Raw genomic sequence first — 19834 nt, 5'->3', positions numbered from 1 at the left:
AGCTATGAAATTTAGGGAAATTACTAGTTTTTCATCGTTTATTCATTCTGCCGAATTGCAACATTGTAGATCAAAAGAGACAAATTTTATAAATTTGTATTTTCAAGACGAAGCTGAAAAATGAAAAATCCTCCCTTAAACATGGTAATTTTGGTAATTTTAGTGCTACAGTTATGACATTTGGGGGATTTATTAGTTTTTAATCGTATATTAATTCTGCCAAATTGCAACATTGTAAATTGAAAGACACAAATTTTAGAAATTTTTTTATTTCCAAGGCCAAGCCGAAATATGAGAAATCCTCTTAAAATTCGTAATTTTGGTAATTTTAGTGCTACAACTCTGAAATTTGGGGGAATTGCTAGTTTTCGATCGTTTATAAACTCTGCGAAATTGCAAAATTTTAGATCAAACAACACAAATTTTAGAAATTTTTATTTTCAAGGCGAAGCCGAAATATGATGAACCCTTGCTTAAAATTCGTAATTTTGGTAATTTTACTGCTAGAACTCTGAAATTTGGGAAAATTGCTAGTTTTTGATCGTTTATTAACTCAGCGCAGTTGCAAAATTTTAGGTCAAACTGTCAAACACGGAATTTAGGAATTGTTATTTTCAAGGCGAAGCTGAAATATGAGAAATCCTCCCTTAAAATTAGTAATTTTGGTAATTTTAGTGCTACAGTTATGAAATTTGGGGAAATTATTAGTTTTTAATCGTATATTAATTCTGACAAATTGCAACATTGTAGATTGAAAGACACAAATTTTAGAAATTTTTATTTCCAAGGCGAAGCCGAAATATGAGAAATCCTCCCTTAAAATTCATAATTTTGGTAATTTTAGTGCTACAGCTGTGAAATTTGGGGAAATTATTAGCTTTTCATCGTTTATTCATTCTGCCAAATTGCAACATTGTCGATCAAGACAGAAATTTTTATTTTCAAGGCGAAGCTGAAATATGAGAAATCCTCCCTTAAAAATTGGTAATTTTATTGCTACAGCTATGAAATTTAGGGAAATTACTAGTTTTCGATCGTTTATTAACTGTGCCAAATTGCAACATTGTAGATCAAAAGACACAAATTTTAGAAATTTTTATTTTCAAGGCAAAGCTGAAATATGAGAAATCCTCCCTTATAATTCGTAACTTTGGTAATTTTAGTGCTACAACTATGAAATTTGAGAAAATCACTAGTTTTTAATTGATTATTAACTCTGACAAATTGCAACATTGTAGATCGAAAGACACAAATTTTAGAAATTTTTATTTTAAAGGGAAAGTTGAAAATTGAGAAATCCTTCCTTAAAATTCGTAATTTTGGTAATTTTAGTGCTACAGCTGTGAAATTTGGGGAAATTATTAGCTTTTGGTCATTTATTCATTCTGTCAAATTGCAACATTGTAGATCAAAAGACACATATTTTAGAAATATTTATTTCCAAGACGAAGCTGCAATATGGGTAATCGTCCCTTAAAATTCGTAATTTTGCTATTTTTAGTGCTACAGCTATGAAATTTTGGGAAATTGCTAGTTTTCGAATGTTTGGGTGCGAATGCGACAGTTTCTGAATTGGAATGTCCCCAAAACTGAGAATATTGTGAGAATTCTGAGAAACGTGCGGAAACAGAAGTTGGTTGAGACAACATTGAAGAGAAACGTCGGAAATATTCAGTTCTACGACGTCCCTTATAGTCTCAAAGTGGTGTATTGAATACAGTGCGGTAGTAAAATGATCCATTACTCACTCATTTGAGACAGATTATTACGTTTTTTTAATGTTTTAATTGCATTGAACACGGTTGTGGATAAAATGTTGTATTACATTCGAGAATGATGATGGCTTTTATTCTTTTGGTCTGCGTGAGTAAGATGTGCCATTATCCTCTTTATAATAAATATCTATTAGACTTAAATCAAACATAAAATATATTATAGAACACGTTAAAACTCAATAGTCATTTTACAATGTTTCTATAATTCTCTTCTTTCGAATTCTGGTGGAGCTCCTACGAATAGATCCATTGTCGACGCTAAAACCAAACAATTAAATCGATCCTAGACACGACTAAAAAACTTACTCAGATGAGTCGGAAGTCTCGGACACAACAACGTGGTTTTGCCTCGAGGATCTGCGTTTTACGGAAGAACTACTAGTTATAATATTGTTTAAATCAAAATTTAGTGGTAATACTCGTTCATCGATTCTGCAATCTTCCAAAACAATGATATTATTACTTTCATGTCGGTTTTTCCTCCGTTTAATTTGTGTCGGCTTCTTCATTTTATCATTTTTCTCTTTTCCTTCAACTATTAATTGAGTTAATGATTTTCTGCAACACTTCTAATACTCACGTGATGTTCGGTGGCGCGCTTCTTCTTTATCTTTGGTTTGTCCTATTAGAATAATGTTAATTCCTCAATTTTTACATGTTGTGTACTTACTTGATGACCGTCTTGGACGTTTCTCTTCCGGCGCTTCGTTTTCAGTACTGAAATTCGGAGGAAAACTGAATTAACGGTTAGAATCGTTCAGAGAACTTACTTTGATTTGCTTCTTTTTGAACTGGACGTCGAGTCGATAGAGATGTTCTCTACTTCCGACTAGAAAATTTAGGAGTAGAGACGTTTTTAAATGGCGAAAACTTACCTCCAAACTGCTTTCGGTAATCGAAGGTAACGGTGTCTCATTAATGCGATGCCTTTGCAAAAGAACCACGCATTCTTTTGTGGGTTTTTTAGGCGTGATTGTCTTGTCCTGGATTGCTAAATTAAAGTAATTTGAATCAATCTAGATTTCAAAACTGAGAGAATCAAAGGAGAGGCTAAAGGAACTAAGAGGGCAAAAAGACTTAAAGGACTAAAACTAAAAAGTACAGAAATCAAAGAAACTAAATGAGAACTACCGGAGTTAAAAGAGCCGAAGAAAAACGAAGGAAACGAGCCAAAGGAAGCACATAGAGACAAAAAAATAAATAAAGAAAAAAGAAGTGAGTTAATAGAGCTAGAAGATGGAGCAAATGGAATCAAAAGAATTAAACAAGAAAAGCACAATTAAACTTACTAGAATTATGTCCTTCATTAGTCTGATTAGTTTCATTGATCGATTTCGCCTGACGGGCGTTCAACATTCGAAGTAATTTTTCTAATAAACGCTTCGACATGTTATCAGAAATGTTCTACGATAGAAAATAACAGTTAACAGACTTTACTCTTCAGAATTCTCACCTCTAAGCACATTTCTCCATGCTCTATTAATTCCGAAATATTATTCGTGCCTTTCAAATCCAACCGAGACAACAATTTGACTAGTATCGGTACGATTCGATCACCGGGATGCTCCGAAATTTTCCTATAAATATCAAGGCACAGGTTTCCACGTTCGTCCTAAAAAATTGGTAAAAGTATTGTGGGTAATTCCGTGGCCACACCAACCTGATCTAAATTAATGTTCATCACTGCTGAAATGAACGCCACTACTTGATTAACGTCTATAGAGACCAGGGGGCTTGTCTTTGGGGCCCGAACAATATTAGTGAACGTGGGGATGATAGCATCCTTAATAACGCGTCCGGAGCTTTTGTACTTTATGTATTGTTGAATGTGCATGCCCAAGTACGCATGCAGTCGCCGATCGTTTTTTTCTATAATCAAGAAATGAGTTTTTTGCCTGGAAATAACGGAAAACCACGCACCTACTGCTGGATTAAACCATTTCAACCAGATTTTAGAGAGCGTGGACGGCATCAATGCGAAGCCATGTGTGACCATCGCCGTGAGTGATGCTAGGGCTTTTAGTCTAACTTCAGAGCGCTGCAAGAATAATTTTATTACACACTTCAGGAGGAAGAAAGTAGTACCTCGTCATCCAACATGTCTAAAAATATCTCCATTATTGACGATGGTGTCAATTTTTCGACTCCGGCTCTAACATCCTCTTCGCTGCTCTTGGAATAAAGTTTTCGTTTCGTGGTGTCGTCCTTGGAGTCTTCATCGTCGCTGATAATCCGGAAGCCGTGCATTGATATCAAGTCCATGGTACTTCGGACCGACAGAGTCAGCACAGGTTCGTGGTTGATAGGAACAACCCGATAACTGACAAGCTAAATTTCAATTAATTTATCGTTGCTAATTTCCTCGACTTACCGGAATGCAAATAAGCTTCGCGTACTCCTCTGCTGTCTCTCTATCAATTATACAAAGTAAACTTAGGCATTTCAGCAACTTGCTGTGTACCTCAGGGTTCACATTGTCAATGAGAGGTAACAAAAAGTGACTTTTGCAGACGGCTAGTGCTGGAGTTAGTGTCATTACAGCACTCAACTCAAGAACATTGGCCAAAATATCCAAACACCGACACAAAGTTTCGTTATCGGATTTTACAACTCGCACTTTTTCATCATCGGAATGACTCTGCAGGGTTTTGTACTGTTCCTCCAAATTCGTTATTTCCTCTATTGCTTCTTGGGCTTTTTTAAACTCCTTTGCAGCAATGGCTTCACTTTGAGACTCTTTCAGAATGTTTAGTTTCACTCGGATTTGAGCCAACTAACAATCGAAGTTATTAAAACAAGTTAGAATAATTTAGATCGATTTTACTTTAAAATCCAGCTGCCTGCGCTGGTCCTCCGTCAAAGGCTTCGCCGCTAGGGGCTCCCGGATGTCGGAAATGACCTGACACATATCATCTGTGAATGACTCGACGCCACCACTGCATTCGTATGAAATTTCTGTGATTTTCTTTGATAGATTTGGGGAGAAACGGTGATTTGCCAGGAGCGACTTGGTGAGAGAATACATGTTGCGTCGACCAACCTGAAGAAAATGGATCAAATTGGGGAAAATTTGACGGAGAAGTTAACGTTACTTCGTCGGAGAAGTCGTAGTTTTCGGCGATCTCCAAAATATTGAAAAGGTCGAACTCGTATTCTGATAATTTCCATTCGTCCATTTCTTCGGACCATTTTGTTTTGACGAGTTTATCAATGTAATCGCAAAATGGAGTCAAATCTGGTAAAATCCTCTCGAGATTTTCTTCATTGTCCTTTTTTCTTAATATGGAGATAAGAATATTCCAGAAGAGAGTCACGCTGTTGTTTAGTTTCTCCAAATCAATCAGCTTTTCGTGGTTGAGCGGTAAGACCTTAATTAAGTCATCAATGAAGTGAGTACTGAAATGCAATCTCAATATAAATAAAAACGGAAATATTCTTTTCCTAATTTGTATTATAAATATTCCTGAGTTGCTATGAAAACAAAGCTGTTATAGCATTCCGTATCATAATAGCCTTTTTCCGGCGATCGTTTGTTTTTAGGTACTATTAATGCATGATTTGTCGGCTGAAATCATATGAAACTCGGTTTTTAATATACCACAATTACCTATAAAACTCTTCGATAATTTGTCTACTCAAAAACGACATGTTATAGAAATCCTCTTCAAGCGAAACGAACCGCAACGCATCTATAAACTTCAAATAATTCCCTTCATATGCAGTCAGCCACTTTGGAAGTAAATATTTAATAAAGACACTCTTCACTTTCTCACTGGTTTCAAAGAATCCACACTGCAAAATCGCCAATTTGTCGGGGATCCGGAAATACTGCGGTCCAATATCAGCACATTTTTTGTACGCCACTTCCCTCACCGCCTGATCTGTATCTAGAATTCGCCCCTTAATGATAGGTAAAGTGATTACATTGGGGGCTATCCTTTCCACAATTGCTTTCCTGACCTTAAAGTAATAATGATTTTGGATTCTAGATAAAACGTGCACAAACCTGGGCGCTCGTACTCAAACACGCTTGAATATAAGCTTGTATTACTGGGCAATCAAAGTTTGAAGGGTCTTGTAACCGCACCAAGGCGCTGATTGCTGTTAATTTAATTGGAGTTTTCGTTTCCAGCAATCTTTCCAGTAAAACTTGTTGAATATGATCGATTAACCTAATTTCAAGTTGGACTTCCTCCCCAATGTCCTGCAGGACTTTTTCCAGGAAATAACAACAGTGGTATCTGATGTCATAGGAGTCCAAAGTACTCCACTGCAAAGACAGTTTTAGGAAAGTTGAAACAATGCGTTCTTACGTACCTCCAGGATCCGCTCCATCACTATTGTGAGAAATTCGTGATTATCAACTTCATTATTTTGTTTTTTTGTTAGCTCGGCACAAAAGAACGAGACGAAGTTCAGGCAGCGTTTCGTGTATAAATCATTCTCGGTCGAGGTAAGCACGAAATGTGCCAAATATTTGAAGAAAACTCGCAGAAACTGCTTCTTTTTGGCCTGTAATTCAACTGGCATAAAACCAAAACTCAAGGCAGGGCGCGCTTACCTTTTCGTAGATCGCAGTCAATATTATAACATATTTTTGGTTACACGCACTTGTTTTTTGTACTTTGTTAAAAATGTTCTTAAACTTTTGGTCCAACATTGTTAATTTGTTTATAGTTTAAAATAAAACCCAAAACCAAAACACACATTTAAAATAACGAAATTGTTTGTTTGACGCTATCCCCACTCCATGGACAAACGTCACTTGTCATTTCGCTGCCAACAAGTAACACAAAAAACACTAGTTTATCAAACACTAATTTCACTTTTAAACAAAGCCCGTTCGATTATCAAATCACTAAATTCCGTTTCTAGATAATTATTTGTGATGATAAATCAACAGCGGCAATTTAAGTCGGTTTTCGCGTCGATTTTCCTAGGAACTTTTCGCTCCGCGTCACACCTGCTTGTCACTCCGTGACTTGTCGACTGTGTCATCCAGCCCTGTCAAAATCCGCTGTTCGCTCCAGTTAAACTAATTCGAAAATGTCCAATTTCGACGCGTTCGACCAAAACGAAGTGGATCCTGCTGCCGAATTCCTGGCCCGGGAGCAGGACGATTTGGCAGGACTTGAAGATGAAGTGAAACCTGCGGCGATTTCCGTTCCTGTTGTAAACGGTGGTAAGTAGAGCTTCAGGGGCGTATCATGCATTTTCAAAGTACGTATGCCCGATTTTGCATGTACTGTTATCAGTTTTTGGTGTATTTTTAAGTTTATCGCTTTACCTGTAGATGATCCAACCAATTCTGCGAGCAGTTTCGAAATGGTCGAGGGCTTTGACGACGGGACGGCGGTAAAAAGGGAAGATATGGACGGTATGTGAGATTTTTTTGCCTTATCGTTGAGGAATCGTTTTGTTCAGTAGCTGAAAACTGTGATTTCTTTCATATTGTTGTATTTACTTCACTATTTTCAACGTTTTCACCTGCACTAACAATGTTCAAAGACACTGCATGTAATTATTAATTGCACTTGCTTTGTTCACACTTTTTCTCGACATAAAATTTTCTGTTGAAATTGGTCCTGCTTAATCCATTACCGCCCGGGGTCCTATATATGTATAGGACAGGCAGTTTACAATTTTTTTAAGTACTTTAGAGTTGATTTTTCTGTATGTTTTATTTTTTACCATAAACTACTGTCTTTTGACTTTCCATTAATATTTTTTTTCAAGCAATTGGTTGTTTCAGTTTTTAGCAAAAAAAATTTGAAAAACCTCGGTTTTCAGGGCATTTATCACTTCACCTTATTTAATTTGTTCGCTATAAAATGATAAACTGAATATATAATTCGACTTATGGATTATTACAAGTAAGGTTTCTATATGAATCCGCCCAGTGTCCTAAAACTAGAAAAAATAGAAGGCAAACATTTTTTTTTCAAAATTTTGCTTATGAAAAAAAAAACATTTTTTCTGGTAGCGGGCGTTAATGGGTTAAGTAAGTTTATGGCAGACTTTATTAATGCATGTTCTGTACTTTCTTCTCTTCCTTCAGATGCCTTGTTTAAAGCCGAAAATGATATTTTCAGAGGAGATGACGCATTCTACAGTTGTAAGTTTCCCACTGCTGTGTTTTCAGGGCTCAGATACAATTCTGGCGCTTCTCTTGCTGTTTCCACTAACCAAATCGCCCCTGGAATTGTATTTGGGCCCCCTCAATCAATTGTCTGTGGTGTGCGCAATATTACGTTGAATCTCCCATGTCTTAGCCTCCCCTTCGCCGCCCCCTCAAGCCCGCGAGATGAGAGAAGAACCCGAAAAAATCAAGAAGTGGCGAGAGGAACAAATCAAACGCTTGGAGGAGAAAGACGCTGAAGAAGAAAAGAAGAAGCTGGAACTCCGCGAAGTCGCGCGCAAAGAACTGGAGGATTGGTACAAGAACCACGAAGAAGCCATTGCAAAAACCAAGGCCGCCAACAGGTAATTATCTGCACGTTTCTTCGTCATTCTAATTAACGTACTTTTTGTTGTGCATACATAGAGATGCAGCCAAGTAAGTAGTTAGTTAGTTGAGTGTTTAGCAACTCGCAATTTTCTTGTTCTAATGTCCGTTTTCCTTTAGAAATGCCGAAAAGCAGTTTGTGGCGGAGGACGATGAGATTGAGCCTGGAACTGAATGGGAGAGAATCGCGAAGTTGTGCGATTTCAACCCCAAAGCCAAGCAAGGGAGTAAGGATGTCTCGCGTATGCGCTCTATCGTACTGCAGTTAAAACAGTCGCCGATTCCAATCAATAACAAAGCTTAGAATACTGTAAGAGATTAACATAAGTTAGATTTCATTTTATATTTATGTAGTTATCACAAATATACGAGTATAATTGTACTCTTAGTCCTTCCAGTTGATTGTCCAGTTCAGCTGCTTCAGTTTTTTGCAACGATTTGTAATATCATAGAAGATTGAAGTTTCCTCTGCAACAGTTGTTTTTTCGTTTAAGGTCACACTTAAAGGTGCAGCAACCTGATAAATCACAGTTGTAGAACGTCAAGACTTCGATTATTGGGGAATTCCCGACGATAATTCTTATCACGTCCTCGTCAACTTTCGCACATTTATCCAGACGGAGTTCTTTTATGTTTCGCCAATTTCTGTCGCTCACGGCGTCCATTATTCCATCCCCTGTAATCTACAAGAAGGGTGAGAATATAGCGCCGATTGACACCTTACTTTGGTGTTTCTAATCGACAAAGACTTCACGTTTTTGTTGTGGAGAGCCAAAGAGCTGAGACCTCTGTCAGAGACGCTGCAGTGGTCACAATTCAGTTCGCACAGCTGGGGGCAGTTGACTGACAAAATTTCCATGACTTCGTCGTCAAATTGAGGGCAATTTGAAACGTCCAGCGCCAGTAACCTTTCCGTGTGTTTCAAAAGGAGTTTTAAACCTACAACTTCGTGATAATTTGTCGTATTTTCCCAACAAAAATTGTACCTCCACTGGTGAAATTATGAGCTTCAGAGTGTTTCAAATTGATCTCCCTCAACATAAAACAAGAAGTTAGATGATTAAGAGTGGTGTCACTCACTGGCACACTTGAGAGGTCAATGTATTTCAAATCTAAATGAACCAAAGCCTCCAAAATTCCATCAAACTGCACGTCTGAATGTTTGTTAGATTTGGTGAGTTTTCGCAAAATCCGGTCTTTTACTCGAGGGGTCAAATAGTGGAGAGATTCTCGGTAGAACCACAGATTTTTACCCACATAGTCAATGGATCTGAAAAAACGTCTCAATTTTGGAAATCTTAAAAATTATATTTACATTGTAAGTAGGGACGGAACGGGTCTTTTTGAACCTGTGGCGTGCGTCATTCTGTTTTGATTTCAATGTTGTTTTGACACCTGTCACGGATTCAAGGTCGGGTACGTCACTTGTCAAATTTAATACCGCGCGCCACCGCTTTTGGCGTAAAGATTTCTGTTCTGAAAAGATATCCCGGCGCATTCACCATTTTTTACAACAATTTTCAGGAATACAGATAATTTTTCAGCAACTGTGGTTAAAATGAGTTTTCTATTTTGTGTTTTGAGAAGATCTTGTTTATGTATTCTTCGATTTTCAAATAAAAAACGATGATACTGGTTATCTGTTTCAAGGTTTACAAACACATCCGTCTTGGCAAAATCTATCCTTTGCGTTTATTCGTCGGTGCATTAAAACCGCCACATTGTTATCATTATTTTCGAGCAAAAATTCAAACAAAGCTGAAATTCGACTGTAACTCGTATTATTGGCAACTGTATTGTTGGTTGCCTATGTCACAGGGAGATGATAAATTGTTTGACGTTTTCATAGATGTCGCCATGTTATGTCATGTTTCATCTGTCATCCAAGGTACACCGGAGCTCCGGTCTTTAAAATTTCAGTCTCCGATGAAATGTTCAAGCTGAGAAACATTCAATATTTGTGCCGGAGCGTCGCCAGACTTCGCAACCGGCCCCAGATAAACAGACATCCTCTGAGGCTGACCTGGAGCCTCCACCAGGAGTCTGAAGAATGGCACGAAAGAAACGAGAAATACTGGAGGTACGTCTACACGTTTGCTTTTCTGGGGGCGACAAGAGCTGCAGTGGCATTCTGTAATGTTCACCAGACGTCGAAAGAGAAACGTCTGTTTCGGGCGGCGCAGTTTGGAGTCTTGGACGAATTGTTTATGTAAGTGGTGGTACTGTCTCGTTTTTTTACTAAGCTTTGTTCCTTGAAGGCTCATTGAAGACAAGGCGGATGTTAACTCGCGGCACAAATTAGGATGGACGCCTTTGATGGTGGCTGCTGTTAACAACCAATTTGAGGCAGTGAAACTGTTACTAGAAGCAGGAGCTGATCCTAACTTGGCTGAGGATTTTGTCAGCGCGAAATGGGCGGCCAAAGACACTGGTTTGCATCCAATTGAAGTTTTGATGATGAGAGAAGAAGAATTCTCAAACAGTTTGAATAATAAGGCGTCGTTTAGAGGGTTCACCGCGCTGCATTATGCAGTTCTCATCAACAACTTCAAGATTGTGAAGTTGCTACTTGAGAAAGGCGCAAATCCGTTGGTGGAAAACGAAGCTGGGCACATTCCATTGATGTATGCCAAAGAAGGAGAGCTGAAAACGTACTTAGAGGAACAGACGACGAAAGTAAGGGCGCGCTTAATCCAATCCCATTCTTTTAACGTGTTTTAGTTCAAAGACATTCAGAAAGAGAAGGAACTGGAGGAACGTCGCAGGTTCCCTCTGGAAGAACGCCTAAAGGAGCATTTAGTCGGACAAGAAGGAGCGATTACCATTGTGGCGGCAAGTAATCTCTCCCAGTTAATTTGGGCCCAATAGTCACCAAATTTCTCCCACAGCTATCAGACGAAAAGAGAACGGTTGGGGCGACGATGACCATCCTTTAGTGTTTTTATTTCTGGGCTCTTCAGGCATTGGTAAAACTGAGCTGGCCAAACAAATGGCTTCTTATATCCATAAAGACAAACCTCAGGCGTTCATCCGACTGGATATGTCTGAATACCAAGAGAAGCATGAAGTAAGAATGTCAATGTCTGTAGAACTATAGTACAGTAGACTCCCGATAATTTGAAATTCAGGAAACCTGACAAAGAGTTCAAATTATCGAGAGCTTAAAATATAGTGTGATTCCAATACTTGAGAGAAAGAGAAGAAACAATTTTTTTATTAAAAGAATAAAAAAAAGGTAAAATCTTATTTTAAAGCTGCAATGGAGTTTTTAAGAAAGGCTTGTTCCAAAAGTTTTCTGTTTTTCTTGTCCATTCAAGCGAGGAAATTCAAAACGAGAGTTCGGGAGGGACCAAAATACATTGAAATTTTTCAATTTATCGAGAAAATTGGAGGGGACCGAGGAAAAACTTCAAATTATCGAGAGTCTACTGTATATTCATCGAGACGAGCCCGCGCGTCAAAACATCCAATAGGAATAGAGTAAAATGTTGACTTGGCTGCGCTGATACTATAGATAATTAATTTTCACAGGTGGCGAAGCTGATTGGGGCCCCGCCAGGCTACATAGGCCACGACGAAGGAGGCCAGTTGACGTCGCGTTTAAGACAGTGTCCAAATGCCGTCGTTTTGTTCGACGAAGTCGATAAAGCGCACCCCGACGTTTTGACTGTTCTTCTTCAGTTGTTTGACGAAGGGCGTCTGACTGATGGTCATGGTAAAACGATAGAATGCAAAGACGCAATTTTCGTCATGACTTCGAATCTGGCGAGCGATGAAATTGCCCAACACGGCTTGGGTTTGAGGCAAGAAGTCGAGAATTTGAGATTCAACAGATTAGATAATAAAACCGATGAGGAAATCTCCGACAATATCACTGTTTCGCGAAAATTCAAAGACAACGTCGTCAAACCGATTTTAAAGAAACACTTTAAAAGGGACGAATTTTTGGGGAGGATCAACGAAATTGTTTATTTCTTACCATTTTCGCGGAAGGAGCTTCTTCAGTTGGTTGATCGAGAAATGGCGATTTGGGCGAAAAGAGTACGTTCAATTTCATAAATTTTAGTACTAAATTTACGTTTTTCAGGCTAAAGATAAGCATAAGATCGATTTGAACTGGGACAGAAGCGTAGAATCTGCTTTGGCTGACGGTTATGATGTTCATTACGGCGCTAGATCTATAAAATACGAAGTCGAGAGACAAGTGGTTAATCAATTGGCAGCCGCACATGAAAGTGGTTATATTGGAAAAGACAGCACGGTAGAAATCACTGCCGTGTGGCCGGAAAATGCCACAAGTGCTGAGATTAAACTAAAAGTAAAGAGCAAAGGGGCCAAAAAATTCGTAGAAGTTGAAAAGAGGAAATTGCCTGTGAAGAAACTCAGTGCTATATTTGGATAATTGATTTAATAAAATGAATAAAGTCGTAAAAGTTTTACTCAATTTGTCCTGATTTGGCGCTCAATGTTTGAAATCTGCTCTCCCATTGGTTGCACAATCAGTTTCAAATTCAAATTATCATTGCTGTCGAGCAGACGTAATTTCAATTACCAGAATCGTTTAATCATTGCCAATTAATTATTAATTTGAACAGTTTTAATAACATTCCAAATTCTCCCAAATCCTTTTTATAACCTAACAATTTCCCCGTCATCTGCCAAAACACACATAACCTCACTTTTTCAGTTTTCAGGAGGCCAGTTGACGTCGCGTTTAAGACAGTGTCCAAATGCCGTCGTTTTGTTCGACGAAGTCGATAAAGCGCACCCCGACGTTTTGACTGTTCTTCTTCAGTTGTTTGACGAAGGGCGTCTGACTGATGGTCATGGTAAAACGATAGAATGCAAAGACGCAATTTTCGTCATGACTTCGAATCTGGCGAGCGATGAAATTGCCCAACACGGCTTGGGTTTGAGGCAAGAAGTCGAGAATTTGAGATTCAACAGATTAGATAATAAAACCGATGAGGAAATCTCCGACAATATCACTGTTTCGCGAAAATTCAAAGACAACGTCGTCAAACCGATTTTAAAGAAACACTTTAAAAGGGACGAATTTTTGGGGAGGATCAACGAAATTGTTTATTTCTTACCATTTTCGCGGAAGGAGCTTCTTCAGTTGGTTGATCGAGAAATGGCGATTTGGGCGAAAAGAGTACGTTCAATTTCATAAATTTTAGTACTAAATTTACGTTTTTCAGGCTAAAGATAAGCATAAGATCGATTTGAACTGGGACAGAAGCGTAGAATCTGCTTTGGCTGACGGTTATGATGTTCATTACGGCGCTAGATCTATAAAATACGAAGTCGAGAGACAAGTGGTTAATCAATTGGCAGCCGCACATGAAAGTGGTTATATTGGAAAAGACAGCACGGTAGAAATCACTGCCGTGTGGCCGGAAAATGCCACAAGTGCTGAGATTAAACTAAAAGTAAAGAGCAAAGGGGCCAAAAAATTCGTAGAAGTTGAAAAGAGGAAATTGCCTGTGAAGAAACTCAGTGCTATATTTGGATAATTGATTTAATAAAATGAATAAAGTCGTAAAAGTTTTACTCAATTTGTCCTGATTTGGCGCTCAATGTTTGAAATCTGCTCTCCCATTGGTTGCACAATCAGTTTCAAATTCAAATTATCATTGCTGTCGAGCAGACGTAATTTCAATTACCAGAATCGTTTAATCATTGCCAATTAATTATTAATTTGAACAGTTTTAATAACATTCCAAATTCTCCCAAATCCTTTTTATAACCTAACAATTTCCCCGTCATCTGCCAAAACACACATAACCTCACTTTTTCAGTTTTCGGAGGGAAACACGACGTTGCCTTAATAATATAAATAATGGAATCGATGGAAGTGGACTCAGCTCCAATTCCCGGCCCCTCTAAAGAAGCGCCAGCAGCCCCTAAAAAGTCCGAGAGCCTTCCATGGTAAGTTTCAATTTTCAATTTTCCTCTTTTCAACTCTCTTGCAGGATAGAAAAGTATCGACCGCAAACATTCCAAGAAATTGTGGGGAATGAGGACACAACCACCCGTTTATCAGTGATAGCAAAACAAGGAAATTTACCAAACTTGATCATTGCCGTAAGTCTTGTTAATTTAATTACAAATTTACAAACTCAAACGTTTCAGGGCCCCCCTGGCGTGGGTAAAACTACCACAATCCTCTGCTTGGCTCGCATTCTCTTGGGCACCTCTTTCAAAGACGCCGTCCTGGAGCTCAACGCTTCCAACGACAGAGGCCTTGATGTCGTCAGAAATAAGATCAAAATGTTTGCCCAGCAAAAGGTGACACTACCATCAGGGCGCCACAAAATCATAATCTTGGATGAAGTGGACAGGTGCGGGAATTCGCCTCCTTTTAAAAACCTTATAATTTATTTTAGTATGACTGAGGGGGCCCAACAAGCTCTGAGACGCACCATGGAGATCTACAGCAACACCACGCGATTTGCTCTAGCTTGCAACTACAGCGAGAAAGTCATCGAGGCGATCCAATCCCGTTGCGCTGTTCTACGATACTCTCGTTTAACAGACGCACAGGTTTTGGCAAGAGTCATTCAAATTTGTCAAAAAGAGAATGTTGAGTACTCTGAAGATGGCTTAGAAGCGGTTGTTTTCACAGCTCAGGGCGATATGAGACAAGCGCTGAATAACCTCCAGTCCACTTTTAACGGTTTTGGGGTTGTCAACGCCGCCAACGTGTTCAAAGTCTGTGATGAGCCTCATCCTATGCTCATCAAAGACATGCTCAACAGTTGCATCAGTGGAGATATTAGGAAAGCGTTTAAAGTAATGTTGAAGGGGGCCACGTATTTGTTTTTATTATTTTTCTTTGTTTTAGATTGTTGATCACTTGTGGGGTTTAGGATACGCCGCTGAAGATATAATTAAGAACATCTTTAAAGTGTGTAAAACTATGGATATTGATGAGCCTTTGAAGTTGGCGTTTATCAAAGAAATTGGGATAACGCATATGAGGATTGTTGATGGATTGTGCTCTTTGGTGCAGATGTCCGGGCTTTTGGCGCGGATGTGTGTGGCGGCTAAAGGGATCAAAGAGTTGTAATTTATTATTATATTTGGTATTTTTAACTTAATGCTGTTTTTATCATCTTTCCTCGATATCTGTTTAATTTTCCGAGAGAATCAATTCGAATTGCACGACACGTCAAACAGGTGATTTTAACCCTTTAACTGTTATAAACGAATATGACATTTTTCTCGTAAACTACAAAAGATAAGAATTTGAAATTTTAGGAACAAAAATAAGCAAATAAGACAAATCGAATGACAATATTCACGTATTCGTGACACTTCCCGTTATGCCGAAAGTAGTAGTCAACTTGCTTATTTAAAATGGAACACCCCATATTTTATTGTATTTTCAGTTCTACATCCAAATTATGGGTGACTTTATGTATAATGTACTGTACTTAAATTGAACCATTTCAGAGGTGTAAAAAAATTGCAAAACAGAAGTGAAATTTTCTTTCCGAAATAACTACCCTATAATCTATTTCAAAATCGCCACGTTAATTGGAAAATAAGCACAATACAAACGTACAATAAAATTTTGCGTTAACTTTATGTAAGTGTAGACACATTTCCTACTAGAAATACGGAAAAAAGGAGTGATTTTACTATTTTGTTTTCAATTTTTTTAAGCAAGCTTTGGAATGGTGACAACTCAATTTTATGTGGATTTTTTATAAACAAATTTGGTGGCTAATAGAAATAAAAAATGTTTGCGGAATTTTTTTTAAAAGCAAATTTAATATATGTATTTTTTTTGAAGAATCGAGATATTTCAGAAATGATACAATTTAGGTATAGCACGGTATACAGACATCTTCAATTTGGATATAGAATTCAAAAATGCAATAAACTATAGGGTGTTCTATTTAAAATAAGCAACTGCGACTTCCGGCACAACAGGGTTAATTTTGTGCAACTAAAATACAGGGCGAATTCTCTCTGGTAATACTAGATTTATTCAGTGTATCTGTTTTGCATAACATCATTAAAATTTTTAATAAACTTACATCCTAAGCATTTAACGTAGAGAATAAAAAAATATTAGTTCTAGTATAATACATGATATGAATTTCATAAGATGGCCACTTAATAAAAAACAACATTAAAGCTCTCAAAAGTTGTCACTTTACAACACTATATAAAAAATGGATCAAAAATACAAAACAACCCTTAATCTACACTTGTGAACAATAAAAATTGCACAAAGCTACCCTACAACTTACAAAAATATAAAAATTTTCAGTATCACTTTTTAAAAAAGGTAACGGGTTCCTTGCGTTCCTTCTCTAAATTATTTCTGGTCAAATTGAACGCTTCTGTTTTCTCAAAATCCACCTTTTTGTAAACAGTATTACTATCACCTGAAGATTTAGACGGCATCGTCGCCGTGTTGTTGGATAAACTCGAAGGACAATCTAAATCCAAATCCAAATATTGCATCTTAACGGGTAGGTAATGATATATTTGTTCTTCTTGGTTGTTTTGCGAGAGTAAACTTTCATGGGAGCGCCCCAACCCTTGGAAAGTCGGACTAGGAGCAGCTCTCAGTCTGCGGGTGTCATCTTCGTTCTTCCGCCCACTCGTCGGACTAGCTGGCAAAATTGAATTCGTTTTCACCTTCCGGTTATGCGCTTCCTGTAACATCAAACCTTGATTCAACGAAACCCCCCAGATCAGTCGTACCTGCAAAGGAGTGGGAGGCTTCAATTTCCTATCCACCGACGGCGCGTTCCTCGGCGACGACGGCTCGGGATTTGAACACGACGACAAAGAATCCGACAGCTTTCTTTTCGGTTTCAAATCCCTGTTGACAATGGGGGGCGGCATCAATTGACTGTCTGTTAACAAAGGACTTGGTAAATTTGAATACGCGGTCGTGGAGGAACTCTGTGAGAGAGGCGATGCAGGCTCGTCGGCGATGTCTTCAGCGTCGTACCGAAACACTTGATTTGAACTCGTCGACGGCTTCGGCGAAATGTCGTATCGGAAGATTTGACCCTCCACTTTCACCGGCGCGGCGTTGTTGTAACAGTGCCGTCGAAGCAGCATGTTACGGACGGTTTCAGATTCGATGATTTGGTGCGAACGCGGGAAGTCGTACATGTCGTCGGTGATGACGCCCGACGGTTTTTTGTCCTCCTCTGGAACACTAAGACCACCACTAAGCAATGAAGGAAAGTGAAAATTAAAAATAGTTACTCGTTCTTATTGTTGGGGCTCTGCACGGTCAGATTCATGTAGCTAGACGGCGCCACGTGAGCCGACTTCGGGGGCCTCGGAGGCGCCGCAATCCCTTCGACTTTACTTTTGGTGAATTTCTGCGTGACGACGACGTTGATATCCGCCATGTCGTCGTCGGTGAAGACGCTCTCAGAGTCCGTCGGGCTCTGCAAGGGGGAGTTGGTTTTATGTTTCTTGTTGTTCTGCTCGGGTTCTTGGTGAGGGGAAAGCACCCTCGGACTGTCGTAGAATCGTGGATCTTGCATGTCATTCACGTAGTTTAGATAGTTTCGTTGCGAAATTCCGTAAGTTTGGTTCGTCTGCGTCCGGAAAGCGTTTTTCATGTTTTGTTGGAGGAGAGTTTTGAAATCCTGCGGGAAATCAAGGAATTAGTCCAATTAAATGTCTGGGAGAGTTCCTTACTTGGTCTGTTAAAATGGGCGTTTTCCCGGTAATACATTCAGAAATCGGGATGTAAGGACTAGTGCTAACTGGTGATACTGGAGGAGTCTCATTCACAACATTCCCATCATCCTTGTCTTCTTCACAGTAAATATCCAAATCCACCGCGTTGTTCTCAGATATGTGCACTAAAAACAACTTTAAACCCCAAATTCGTGTGATAATTAACAGACTTACAGTCTTCTTCATCACTCATTGATTTCAGTCCACAGACTTTACAAATACAGTTGACCCAAGACTTCATTTCGCTCTCAGAGTCTGCCGCTAAATAATAAGTACGTGTTGGAGTTTTAATATCAAAAACATGGTCAAACTTCAATTTGCGCTCATCCAACTTTAGCCCCAAATCCACTTGTTCACAATCATCCAAGTTTATAGACCCTTTCTGCTTCCTGCAGTTCCTATCAGCATAATACGTTAAAATGAACTGATTGGGTATTTCTCCGGAATGTTTCAATGAGAACCATCTTCGTCGCCACCTCTGCAAATATACAATTAGTAATCGCATGAATCATTGTTTGTGTACGAAGGCCCAGCTGATAATTAAAAGAATGCGCTGTTTAAACCGAGGACTTACCGCTCGCCAGATTCGTTTCGTAGGTGGAGACTTTGTTAGCCAACCCTCATAAACAACTTCTTGTCCGCTTTTTGCCATTGTTGGGGAGTTTTAGCATAGTTCACATATTAATGCACAATGACTAATTCTCCTAAAAGTTGTTGAAGACTGATGTCTCTGAATCTCCACAAATCACTTTCAATTCAGGGCGCCAACTTACGAAAGCGAAGACTGTTCCACACCCTACGACTAAAAGGAGCCCCAGTGCAGGACACTCCACCCCAATGACTCCGTCATGATCCTACTACAGCATGAGTCATATCAACAAACAATTTTATTCATTTATTGTACAAACAACACGGGAAATTCAACAAAGTGTCGAATTTTTTTCGTCGTCAGGTTTGTTGACATGGCTTTGACGTTTGACATTTGTGACAGCAACGACTTGTCAAATCTTAACTAACCTAAAACTAAAATAATGCGAAACTAAGTTAAAAGTGCGCGATGAGGCGAAGGGCGGGCCTGGGGGCCATCCAAAAACACAAATTAGAGCAAGAAAAGTACAAAGATAAAGGGAATGAGATCCAGGAGAACCAATTCGAGCAAATGACTCGTCAACTGGAGGTCTTCAAAGTGAACTTGGAGGAGTTCGCAACGAAGCACAAGAACGAAATTCGGAAAAATCCGGAGTTTCGGCGCCAGTTTCAAGAAATGTGCGCCAGTATTGGTGTCGATCCTTTATCCTCCGGGAAAGGCTTCTGGTCGGTTCTTGGAATCGGCGATTTTTACTACGAACTCGCAGTGCAAATAGTTGAGGTGTGTCTGGCGACAAACTACAAAACTGGAGGATTGATCAGTCTAAACGAGTTAAGATCCCGGTTGATTAAAGCACGAGGGCAAGGGAAACAGCACCAGGAGATCACCCAGGATGATTTAATCCGGGCTGCACAGAAGTTGAAGATTTTTGGGAGCGGGTTTATGGTGGTTCCTGTGGGAAAGGGGCAGTACATGGTCCAGAGTATCCCAGGGGAGTTGAGTATGGACCACACGGCAGTCTTGCAACAAGTGACGAGCGCTAATCAGGCCTTTGTCTCCATGGGCTACTTAAGAAGAGAATTAGGATGGGAAGAAGGAAGAGCCAAGAACGCGTTGGAGCACATGCTGGACCAGGGACTCGCCTGGATAGACCTGCAAAATCCCCAAGAAAAACTGTATTATTTCCCTAGTTTATTTAACGCCTGTATTGACTCCTCTGCTTAAATTTTTTAACAAAAA

The 19834-nt window shown here is 39.1% G+C and overlaps 8 protein-coding genes across 11 annotated transcripts; 5 read left to right on the top strand and 3 right to left on the bottom strand.

The window, feature by feature from the left end:
• Positions 1-1911: 1911 nt before the first annotated feature.
• On the bottom strand, positions 1912-6625 carry LOC148166433 (condensin complex subunit 3-like). 2 transcript variants are annotated; one of them, XM_088048663.1, is made up of 18 exons: positions 6337-6625; positions 6093-6287; positions 5782-6045; positions 5383-5735; positions 4868-5171; positions 4600-4815; positions 4147-4548; positions 3861-4103; positions 3696-3813; positions 3436-3644; positions 3229-3387; positions 3065-3179; positions 2651-2766; positions 2546-2604; positions 2446-2510; positions 2356-2397; positions 2082-2310; positions 1912-2033 (listed from the first exon to the last, which is right to left on the bottom strand). In XM_088048663.1, exons 1-18 carry the CDS (start codon positions 6433-6435, stop codon positions 1964-1966), a joined length of 3258 nt encoding a protein of 1085 aa, XP_087904789.1. In that variant the 5' UTR covers positions 6436-6625; the 3' UTR covers positions 1912-1963. The 2 variants fall into 2 exon arrangements, with proteins under 2 accessions (XP_087904789.1, XP_087904790.1); XM_088048664.1 differs by having other exon boundaries at positions 2446-2492; positions 6337-6623.
• A 94-nt stretch (positions 6626-6719) lies between these two features.
• On the top strand, positions 6720-8662 carry LOC148166432 (clathrin light chain-like). Of its 3 annotated transcripts, XM_088048667.1 has the most exons (6): positions 6720-6957; positions 7069-7152; positions 7834-7890; positions 8048-8258; positions 8320-8331; positions 8401-8662. In XM_088048667.1, exons 1-6 carry the CDS (start codon positions 6822-6824, stop codon positions 8582-8584), a joined length of 684 nt encoding a protein of 227 aa, XP_087904793.1. In that variant the 5' UTR covers positions 6720-6821; the 3' UTR covers positions 8585-8662. The 3 variants fall into 3 exon arrangements, with proteins under 3 accessions (XP_087904793.1, XP_087904795.1, XP_087904794.1); XM_088048669.1 differs by lacking the exon at positions 7834-7890; XM_088048668.1 differs by lacking the exon at positions 8320-8331.
• LOC148166431 (protein AMN1 homolog) lies at positions 8609-9726 on the bottom strand. The gene is made up of 5 exons (XM_088048666.1): positions 9596-9726; positions 9267-9550; positions 9005-9219; positions 8798-8963; positions 8609-8748 (listed from the first exon to the last, which is right to left on the bottom strand). Exons 1-5 carry the CDS (start codon positions 9643-9645, stop codon positions 8666-8668), a joined length of 798 nt encoding a protein of 265 aa, XP_087904792.1. The 5' UTR covers positions 9646-9726; the 3' UTR covers positions 8609-8665.
• Positions 9727-10122: 396 nt separating this feature from the next.
• LOC148166430 (mitochondrial disaggregase-like) lies at positions 10123-12719 on the top strand. Its single transcript, XM_088048982.1, has 6 exons — positions 10123-10489; positions 10539-10956; positions 11002-11116; positions 11169-11347; positions 11812-12321; positions 12368-12719. Exons 1-6 carry the CDS (start codon positions 10143-10145, stop codon positions 12680-12682), a joined length of 1884 nt encoding a protein of 627 aa, XP_087905108.1. The 5' UTR covers positions 10123-10142; the 3' UTR covers positions 12683-12719.
• A 26-nt stretch (positions 12720-12745) lies between these two features.
• Positions 12746-13833, top strand: LOC148166429 (mitochondrial disaggregase-like). The gene is made up of 3 exons (XM_088048529.1): positions 12746-12818; positions 12876-13435; positions 13482-13833. The coding sequence occupies exons 1-3, from the start codon at positions 12746-12748 to the stop codon at positions 13794-13796; spliced, it is 948 nt and encodes a 315-aa protein (XP_087904655.1). The 3' UTR covers positions 13797-13833.
• Positions 13834-13888: 55 nt separating this feature from the next.
• LOC148166428 (replication factor C subunit 2-like) lies at positions 13889-15383 on the top strand. Its single transcript, XM_088048987.1, has 5 exons — positions 13889-14211; positions 14256-14367; positions 14416-14624; positions 14670-15075; positions 15128-15383. Exons 1-5 carry the CDS (start codon positions 14123-14125, stop codon positions 15350-15352), a joined length of 1041 nt encoding a protein of 346 aa, XP_087905113.1. The 5' UTR covers positions 13889-14122; the 3' UTR covers positions 15353-15383.
• An 871-nt stretch (positions 15384-16254) lies between these two features.
• On the bottom strand, positions 16255-18939 carry LOC148166427 (uncharacterized). The gene is made up of 6 exons (XM_088048983.1): positions 18581-18939; positions 18181-18484; positions 17965-18131; positions 17521-17912; positions 17005-17470; positions 16255-16956 (listed from the first exon to the last, which is right to left on the bottom strand). The coding sequence occupies exons 1-6, from the start codon at positions 18656-18658 to the stop codon at positions 16567-16569; spliced, it is 1797 nt and encodes a 598-aa protein (XP_087905109.1). The 5' UTR covers positions 18659-18939; the 3' UTR covers positions 16255-16566.
• A 29-nt stretch (positions 18940-18968) lies between these two features.
• On the top strand, positions 18969-19834 carry LOC148166426 (vacuolar-sorting protein SNF8-like). The gene has a single exon (XM_088048990.1). The coding sequence runs from the start codon at positions 19064-19066 to the stop codon at positions 19817-19819; it is 756 nt and encodes a 251-aa protein (XP_087905116.1). The 5' UTR covers positions 18969-19063; the 3' UTR covers positions 19820-19834.

The sequence above is a fragment of the Gnatocerus cornutus genome, unplaced genomic scaffold, assembly GCF_029298725.1.
Source record: "Gnatocerus cornutus isolate USDA-ARS CGAHR unplaced genomic scaffold, icGnaCorn1.1 ctg00000023.1, whole genome shotgun sequence".
Lineage (NCBI taxonomy): Eukaryota > Metazoa > Arthropoda > Insecta > Coleoptera > Tenebrionidae > Gnatocerus > Gnatocerus cornutus.
The sequence above is the reverse complement of the archived record's forward strand: the minus strand, read 5'-3'. Positions and strand labels throughout refer to the sequence as shown.

What these genes read in the sequence shown, in the direction of transcription:
- LOC148166433 (XM_088048663.1), bottom strand. Translation starts at nt 6,435, where the DNA reads ATGTTGGACCAAAAGTTTAAGAACATTTTTAACAAAGTACAAAAAACA. An exon ending in ATGGTTTAATCCAGCAGTAG is followed by an intron (nt 3,645 to 3,695) that starts GTGCGTGGTTTT and finishes TCTTGATTATAG; the next exon opens with AAAAAAACGATCGGCGACTG. An exon ending in TGAACATTAATTTAGATCAG is followed by an intron (nt 3,388 to 3,435) that starts GTTGGTGTGGCC and finishes CCAATTTTTTAG; the next exon opens with GACGAACGTGGAAACCTGTG.
- LOC148166432 (XM_088048667.1), top strand. Translation starts at nt 6,822, where the DNA reads ATGTCCAATTTCGACGCGTTCGACCAAAACGAAGTGGATCCTGCTGCC. An exon ending in CGTTCCTGTTGTAAACGGTG is followed by an intron (nt 6,958 to 7,068) that starts GTAAGTAGAGCT and finishes CTTTACCTGTAG; the next exon opens with ATGATCCAACCAATTCTGCG. An exon ending in AAAAAGGGAAGATATGGACG is followed by an intron (nt 7,153 to 7,833) that starts GTATGTGAGATT and finishes CTCTTCCTTCAG; the next exon opens with ATGCCTTGTTTAAAGCCGAA.
- LOC148166431 (XM_088048666.1), bottom strand. Translation starts at nt 9,645, where the DNA reads ATGACGCACGCCACAGGTTCAAAAAGACCCGTTCCGTCCCTACTTACA. An exon ending in TGTCGATTAGAAACACCAAA is followed by an intron (nt 8,964 to 9,004) that starts GTAAGGTGTCAA and finishes CCCTTCTTGTAG; the next exon opens with ATTACAGGGGATGGAATAAT. An exon ending in CTACAACTGTGATTTATCAG is followed by an intron (nt 8,749 to 8,797) that starts GTTGCTGCACCT and finishes CAACTGTTGCAG; the next exon opens with AGGAAACTTCAATCTTCTAT.
- LOC148166430 (XM_088048982.1), top strand. Translation starts at nt 10,143, where the DNA reads ATGTCATGTTTCATCTGTCATCCAAGGTACACCGGAGCTCCGGTCTTT. An exon ending in GTCTTGGACGAATTGTTTAT is followed by an intron (nt 10,490 to 10,538) that starts GTAAGTGGTGGT and finishes TGTTCCTTGAAG; the next exon opens with GCTCATTGAAGACAAGGCGG. An exon ending in TAGAGGAACAGACGACGAAA is followed by an intron (nt 10,957 to 11,001) that starts GTAAGGGCGCGC and finishes AACGTGTTTTAG; the next exon opens with TTCAAAGACATTCAGAAAGA.
- LOC148166429 (XM_088048529.1), top strand. Translation starts at nt 12,746, where the DNA reads ATGTTTGAAATCTGCTCTCCCATTGGTTGCACAATCAGTTTCAAATTC. An exon ending in ATCATTGCTGTCGAGCAGAC is followed by an intron (nt 12,819 to 12,875) that starts GTAATTTCAATT and finishes TAATTTGAACAG; the next exon opens with TTTTAATAACATTCCAAATT. An exon ending in TGGCGATTTGGGCGAAAAGA is followed by an intron (nt 13,436 to 13,481) that starts GTACGTTCAATT and finishes TACGTTTTTCAG; the next exon opens with GCTAAAGATAAGCATAAGAT.
- LOC148166428 (XM_088048987.1), top strand. Translation starts at nt 14,123, where the DNA reads ATGGAATCGATGGAAGTGGACTCAGCTCCAATTCCCGGCCCCTCTAAA. An exon ending in ATCTTGGATGAAGTGGACAG is followed by an intron (nt 14,625 to 14,669) that starts GTGCGGGAATTC and finishes AATTTATTTTAG; the next exon opens with TATGACTGAGGGGGCCCAAC. An exon ending in ATATTAGGAAAGCGTTTAAA is followed by an intron (nt 15,076 to 15,127) that starts GTAATGTTGAAG and finishes TCTTTGTTTTAG; the next exon opens with ATTGTTGATCACTTGTGGGG.
- LOC148166427 (XM_088048983.1), bottom strand. Translation starts at nt 18,658, where the DNA reads ATGGCAAAAAGCGGACAAGAAGTTGTTTATGAGGGTTGGCTAACAAAG. An exon ending in CGAAACGAATCTGGCGAGCG is followed by an intron (nt 18,485 to 18,580) that starts GTAAGTCCTCGG and finishes GTATATTTGCAG; the next exon opens with AGGTGGCGACGAAGATGGTT. An exon ending in AGCCCCAACAATAAGAACGA is followed by an intron (nt 17,471 to 17,520) that starts GTAACTATTTTT and finishes TGGTGGTCTTAG; the next exon opens with TGTTCCAGAGGAGGACAAAA.
- LOC148166426 (XM_088048990.1), top strand. Translation starts at nt 19,064, where the DNA reads ATGAGGCGAAGGGCGGGCCTGGGGGCCATCCAAAAACACAAATTAGAG.